At 50.8% G+C, this 6,556-nt stretch overlaps 1 protein-coding gene and 5 non-coding genes across 6 annotated transcripts; all 6 read left to right on the forward strand.

Annotated features, from left to right (window-relative positions):
- Positions 1 to 297: 297 nt before the first annotated feature.
- On the forward strand, positions 298 to 382 carry LOC114818838 (small nucleolar RNA SNORD55/SNORD39). Its single transcript, XR_003766285.1, has one exon. It is a non-coding gene; the product is annotated as a small nucleolar RNA SNORD55/SNORD39 (small nucleolar RNA).
- Positions 383 to 423: 41 nt separating this feature from the next.
- RPS8 (ribosomal protein S8) lies at positions 424 to 4,892 on the forward strand (the record flags this gene model as incomplete). Its single annotated transcript, XM_010173777.1, has 5 exons — positions 424 to 555; positions 926 to 1,025; positions 2,430 to 2,605; positions 3,564 to 3,693; positions 4,729 to 4,892. Coding segments are annotated over 5 exons (648 nt in total), but the record flags the coding sequence as incomplete, so codon positions are not given.
- LOC114818841 (small nucleolar RNA SNORD46) lies at positions 740 to 843 on the forward strand. Its single transcript, XR_003766288.1, has one exon. It is a non-coding gene; the product is annotated as a small nucleolar RNA SNORD46 (small nucleolar RNA).
- LOC114818839 (small nucleolar RNA SNORD38) lies at positions 2,861 to 2,932 on the forward strand. The gene has a single exon (XR_003766286.1). It is a non-coding gene; the product is annotated as a small nucleolar RNA SNORD38 (small nucleolar RNA).
- LOC114818840 (small nucleolar RNA SNORD38) lies at positions 4,147 to 4,218 on the forward strand. Its single transcript, XR_003766287.1, has one exon. It is a non-coding gene; the product is annotated as a small nucleolar RNA SNORD38 (small nucleolar RNA).
- Positions 4,893 to 5,570: 678 nt separating the features above from the next.
- LOC114818842 (small nucleolar RNA SNORA35) lies at positions 5,571 to 5,700 on the forward strand. Its single transcript, XR_003766289.1, has one exon. It is a non-coding gene; the product is annotated as a small nucleolar RNA SNORA35 (small nucleolar RNA).
- The last annotated feature ends 856 nt before the right edge of the window (positions 5,701 to 6,556 follow it).

The raw sequence follows: 6,556 nt of genomic DNA on the forward strand, positions 1-6,556 counted from the left end.
TTACGGGATGCCCAGCGGGCTGGGTAGAAGGATGTTAGTGTTGGGGTGTCTCTCAGGGGCCCAGCAGACAAATGGGGTGGGGGTTCCTTTCTGTAAATGATCTGTGAGGCCCAGGGGAATCCTATACGTGTCTGCAGTAGGGTCCCCAGGAGCTTGGGGTGGGGTGCTTCCCACGGCTGCCCAGCACATGGGGAAGGTTGGGAAGCTGCTTCCCAAAGAGGAGACCAGTCGGACACGGGGGAGGGAGCCTGTCTGCTCTGTACAGCTCTGCTGGAAGGGAGGAGTTGGAGGCGGATCTGAGTATCAATGATGAAGCTTCTCTGACTGCTGCATAAAGCTGAGTGCGCTGTGCGGATACCAACCTTGGAGAGCTGAGGACTCAGAACCGTGCCCTGCCGTGGCCAGGTGGGCTCCCTGCCGTGATCTGACCACACTGCTCTCCATTCAGGTATCTCGAGGGACAACTGGCACAAGCGTCGCAAGACTGGGGGCAAGAGGAAGCCCTACCACAAGAAGAGGAAGTATGAGTTGGGGCGTCCTCCTGCCAACACTAAGGTGGGTGTTTTGCAGGGGTGGGCAGTAGCTGTGATTTCAAACTCAGGTTGCTGGTCATGTGCTGTTAGAGGCTTAAATGTCTGCTGTGTTCTGTCAGTGGTTAAATAGCTGGTGCTGCTTCTTTCAAAGGTGGTATTTTCCCCGTGCCTGTGGAAAGCAGTGGTACATTTTTGCAGTAAGAGGCAATTGGAATGATGAAACTTTCACCTTAGGTAGATGCAACAGACCGTTCTGGTCACTCACTGTGTCTGCCAGTGCTGGGGTTTGTCATAGTTACACTGACCATATTGCCTTTGAGGTGGGCTCGAGGCCCCTGAGCTGCGCAGTGTCCTCGCACCAGCAAACCCCTGATGTTTGTTTCTGGCTGTAGATTGGCCCACGCCGAATTCACACCGTGAGAGTTCGTGGTGGAAATAAGAAGTACCGTGCCCTTCGGTTGGATGTTGGCAACTTCTCCTGGGGATCGGAATGTGAGTACCTTGTAAGCCTGATGTGTTGGAAGGGACAGCAGTGTCTTGGACTGCAGTGCTGGTCCCCAACACTGCTGCAGGGTAGAGGGCTGGTGGTGCAAGCGTGGATTTGTAGGCTGGGTTTGAAGATCATGGAGCTCGCAGTGCTGGGTCTCAAGCAGCATGTGTAGTGATGATAACTTTGACCTTATGTGGCCTTAGGAGACTTGGGTGTCTACTAAGTTCACTGTGATTGGAGTGTCATAGTTACACTGAGTGACATGCTTGCGTTAACTTTTAACTGGGGGAGAGCTATCGAGAAAACCTCAGTGTGGGTAGTTCATAAAGGCCGCTTTCTCTGTTGATGAACAGTTACTAACAGTTAGGCAGTCCTGTACAAGAGAAAAGAGTTGTGAGGATTTTGTTCTAGGGCCACACCTCAGAAAAATCCTAGCATGTGCAGTTTACTCCATGGTCCCGCTTTGCTAAGCAAAAGCAGGAAGCACAGAAGTGAGGGAGGAGTCTGTAGTGTTTCCACCGAGCAAGCTGCGTTTTCTCTGAATTACAAACTGGAAACTCTGTAAGTTTCTGAGCCTGGGCCTGTTCAGTGTTACTGGGCAGGAGGGTAGAGCCAGCAGCGGGCAGGGTGTTGTTTCTGTGGCCAGCGTGGTGTGAGGGAGGGGACACGCTTTCTCCCCAGTGGTGACAGCATTGTCTGTACTGTGATAAGTGCTGTTGTCCGTAGGTGTTACTGCAGAAGTGCAGGGACTGAGCGTACCGTGCAGAGCAAGGGTGAGGTGTGTGAGTGAAGAGGAGAAAACCCACCTTGTGCCTGGCCTTTGCATGTGTGGAGGGCTGTGTCTCCAGGGCGTGCAACTGCTAAACAGTCAAATCCAGTAGCTGAGACTGACTGAGTGCTTCAGGTGGGTCTTGAAGGGTGAAAACACCAACTTCCTCCCTCAATTTACTCACAAACCTTCATCCTATAAAAATGGTTTCTAGTATGTGTCGCAGACCAGTCCCATTAAACACGGCTTAATTCAGGAACTCTGGGAAGTACATACAGGACTGAGCCCTGTGTGCAGTGTTAGTTGTCATCTGCTGAGGTACCTTCCAATCCAGAAATTTAATTTTTAGCATTCCTTAGTCTTGTTTGAGTTGAGTTCCAGCAAGGCCACAGAACTCAGTTTTTCACCTGGGGTGAATCGGTTTCCAACTGTAGGCTTCTATCCTAGCATCAGAAAGTTGGGCTGATGAAAGAGAGGTACATCTCTTAGTTAAATTTAAGTCAGTGCTAGGGAAGCTGGAGGACATTTGATGGGGTGTTGAGTGTGAGGTGGTTTGAGGGTATGTGTGAGATGTTGTGGACTGTGTTCTCAGTTGTCTGATCCCTGTAGGTTTGAATTCATACTCTTCTTTTGAAAGGCTGCACTCGCAAGACCAGAATCATTGATGTTGTCTACAATGCTTCCAACAACGAGCTGGTGCGGACAAAGACCCTGGTGAAGAACTGCATCGTTCTCATTGACAGCACCCCGTACCGGCAGTGGTATGAAGCCCACTATGCCTTGCCCCTTGGACGCAAGAAGGGCGCCAAACTGGTATGTCTGGGATTGACATTTTGGTTCCTTGCAGAGTCGCATCTGCCCTGCTGGAGGCAGTTGGCCATGGGGAGGGAACAGTGCCTGCCAGAAGAGGGTTGAGTACCCATCAGGAATAACATTGGCTATCCAGACTGCATTCCCACCAGCTCCCAGCACAGGTCTGGCTCTGTTAATGGAGTGTTCAGTACCACAGAGCTCTCTGAGGCTTTGCACCCGTTCGTGCACAAGGACCTGCCGGTTGATCTCTTTAGTCTTCTAATGATGATACCTTTGTCCAGTTCTGCTACTGACGGAGAGCGATGACACGTTATGATGCTGAGGAAGACTTGCGGATCAGGTCCTTGTGCCGGGGGGTGACTGCTTTGATGAGAAGCTTGTGGATTGCTACCTAAATTTCAGCTTGATTTTAAAAGTATTCCTAGGTGTTTTTAAACTAGACCCATTGTCTTTAATTTTTTTCAAGATGCAAACCCTGGACTGTTGAAAGGTGTCTAAACCCCCATGTGCAGCCCTCAGCTTAAGTGTCTCCTTAAAAACAAGGCATTCTTATCTGCACGCTGTCCAGTTCAGAAGCAGGGGGAGAGCTTGTAACCTGTCTACCAGGACTTGCACCACACCCAGGTGCTCTCCCTGTGTCTGGAGAGGAGAGAGTATTCCCTTTTTTGGAGCAGGATTGATTCATGGAGGAAACCTTTGCAATTTCATTCGTCTGGGGCACTGTGCTCTTTGTCAGCAGTGACTCTAGGTAGCAACACTGCGTTTCTTGGCCTCAAAAGTGAAACACGACACCTGATTCTGTGAAGCTGAAATATTTGTACCTCTGGAAGGTATCACTGCAGAAACATGGTGCAGTGCTAAGGGTACAAAGGTGTCCTTGATGTTAGTGGAGACCTTCTGCTCTAGCAGATGATGGCCATATGCTTAACCTTGTCTTCACCTGTGGTCTTGTGTTTAGACTCCTGAAGAGGAGGAAATCTTGAACAAGAAGCGTTCAAAGAAGATCCAGAAAAAATACGATGAGCGAAAGAAGAACGCTAAAATAGCAAGTATTCTTGAGGAGCAGTTCCAGCAAGGAAAGCTACTTGGTGAGTCCCTGGCAGCATTAATGTGGGTGGGGATAAAGGGAGTCAGGACACAAACAGGGCACCAGAGCAAATCTTGTTCTTGGTCTTGGGATCATTTAAAGTTCTACTCGCTGTGACAAAGCTAACTGCAGGGTGAAAGCAACGGTGTGTTCTCCATATCTGCAGGAGTATCTTCTGGGTCTTAAATGTAACTTGTTCTTTTATCTTCTCTGGAGATACCCCACTTGTGGCAGGTAGGGGAAATCCATTTCTGGAGCTTGAATTGATACATGGCCCAGCCAGGCTCCTGGAGTTGATCACTCCTGACTGGCCTTTGAGAAACATAATGGGACTCGAGACTTCCAAAATGAGCAGAGACTCATGGGGTGCCCTGTGTGTCAGAAAAATGTCCTACAAATGTGGAACAGCTTTGACCAGTTTCAAGTTCTGGTGAATAGTTCACTGTTCTGAAGTCTTCTGGTGATGAGACCTTTGTCCAGTTCTGCTACTGAACTTGAGCGATGACAGTTTGGAGATCTGAAGAGGACTTCGTTAGGGACTCAGTGCAGCAGGGCAGGTTCAAGGGTACGATCCCTTAGTGGGAGGTGCTGGAGCCAGCACATACACTGGTGCATCTGTTACTGGTAACTTGCTCGTCCCAGCGCTGTCAGAGGGGCTGTGTGCGGCGTTTCACAGAATCATAGAATGGTTTGGGTTGGAAGGGACCTTAAAGCTCACCCAGTTCCAACCCCCCTGCCATCAGCAGGGACACCTTCCACTAGACCAGGTTGCTCAAAGCCTCATCCAGCCTGACCTTAAACACTTCCAGGGAGGGGGCATCCACAACTTCCTTGGGCAACCTGTTCCAGTGTCTGACCACCCTCACAGTGAAAAACTTCTTCCTAATATCTAATCTAAACCTCCCCTCCTTCAGTTTAAACCCATTTCCCCTTGTTTTGTCATTAGTTGTCCTTAGGAAAAGTCAGTTTCTTTCAGTTGGTGTATGTGCTGGTGTAGTGAGTTGTTAAACTTTAACTGGATGACTTCTCCTTGCAGCCTGCATTGCCTCCAGACCTGGACAGTGTGGCCGAGCCGATGGCTACGTGTTGGAAGGGAAGGAATTAGAGTTCTACTTGAGGAAGATCAAGGCCAGAAAAGGCAAATGAATAAAAACTATTCTGCTGAGAGAATTAATAAAACCCGGAGTCTACTACAGTCAAGGGTTGTGTGCTCATTTGTGTGCGCGGGGTGGAGGGGCTTGTGTAGCTCCTCCTGCCTGTACAATGTGAAGGAAGAAGCATCACTCCTGGAACCCCTGAGTGCTTTTGTGTCTTCAGGCAAGCTCTGACCCTGCATGCTTTCAACTAAAACATCTTGGGTTCTAGGACAGTGACTTCTTAATGGACCAAATGGGTGTGGAAAAGAGCTGTCAGACTTGGCTCAAGTGGAGAATTTCCAGCACTGGTAACCTGTGAGCAGGAGGAAGGGGCAAATGTGCATCCCCGTTAAGAGTTCTGGCTTTCTGGGAGCCGCCAGGGTCTGGCTGGGCACACATCCCCCTCTTCCTGTGGCGTGTTAGGTCAGCACATGCTGCATTTGGGCTCTTGGAGTGAGGTCAGTGGGGAACGGGGTCCTGCTACCTCAGGAGATGAGTGTCCAGGAAGCCACTCCACAGCTGCAGTGCTGTCTTAGACTCTGCACTTGTACTAAGTGTGGCTGAAAACTTGCCTTTTGCACTCCAGGCTCTGCAGCCAGTACCTCCTGCCTCCCCTTCCTGCATCACACGTGCTGACATCCTCTGGTTTGAGCCAGCAGCCCCTTTTCCCTTTGCTTGGTGCCTCCTGCCTGCTTGTACGATTGCCTTCAGGATCTGGTTATCTTCTCTTAACCAAACTTGGCTGCACTGCTCACTGACCAGCTGGTCTTCCCCTGACCTCCTTGGTCTCATTGCGGTGCAAGAGAAATTCCTTCTAGCAGAAGGGCCAGGCTCTTGTCATAGTCTGTCCCTTTCGAAAGCTGGGTACAAACTCCAGCTTTCTGCCCTGCCACTTGGGGTGGGATTGGAAAGCTGTCCTGAACAAAAGCTTTTCCGGATGTTTTGGAGCATGTGACGTTATTCGTGAGGCTGCTACCTTTAAAGGAAGTCAGTGTGATGTATCTCTGCATTTAGTTGCAGGTATTAGGGTGGAGTTGGGAGCACATCAAAGGGCGGGTCCTGGGCTGTGGGGGCAGCCACTCACACATCTTAAACCTGTGAAGTGGACACACTTCATCCCACTCCCCTGTTTTTACAGAAGCCTCATTTATCCGTCGGAGCCCTCTGGTGCGAGGCAGGCTGCCTGCAGCCCCAGCAGTTCCTAGCTCTGAACTGAAGGAAATGGTTGGTGATCATCTTGCCTGAACAGAGCTGTGGTGAGGTCCGTATCTCTAGGGTCTTAAAATGCAGGGTGCCCGCCCCACAAAGAGCTCGTGCTTGGTGTTAGGTTTTTCCTGTGGCACTCGGCCCCAGCTGCTGTGTGGCAGCAGGAGGTGCTAGTGGGCTCAGGTACCCTGGGCAGCTGGGTTCATCCTGCCTTGCTGGCAGCGAGCCGAGGGTGGGTCTGTGCTGTGGATGGAGACACCACCCGCATCAGGAAGCGGTACCTGTTGCCCAGATGGCTGCAGCAGCGCGGTTATGCCGTGGTGGGCATGTGGTGGTGCTGCCTTGCAGCTTGGGTCTGCGTTTGTGTGGGTGCTGCCAACACAGTCATGTCCAGCTGGGTGCAACTGGCCAGGTTTCTGGACTCCCTGGCAATAGGACCTGGGCTGGGTGAAACGTTTGCACAAGCACATTCCTTCTCCATAGTGACTGGGGTAAACTTTCCCTGCTCTCCAGCAACACTCT

This window comes from Antrostomus carolinensis, unplaced genomic scaffold (assembly GCF_000700745.2).
Source record: "Antrostomus carolinensis isolate BGI_N321 unplaced genomic scaffold, ASM70074v2 scaffold46248, whole genome shotgun sequence".
NCBI lineage: Eukaryota > Metazoa > Chordata > Aves > Caprimulgiformes > Caprimulgidae > Antrostomus > Antrostomus carolinensis.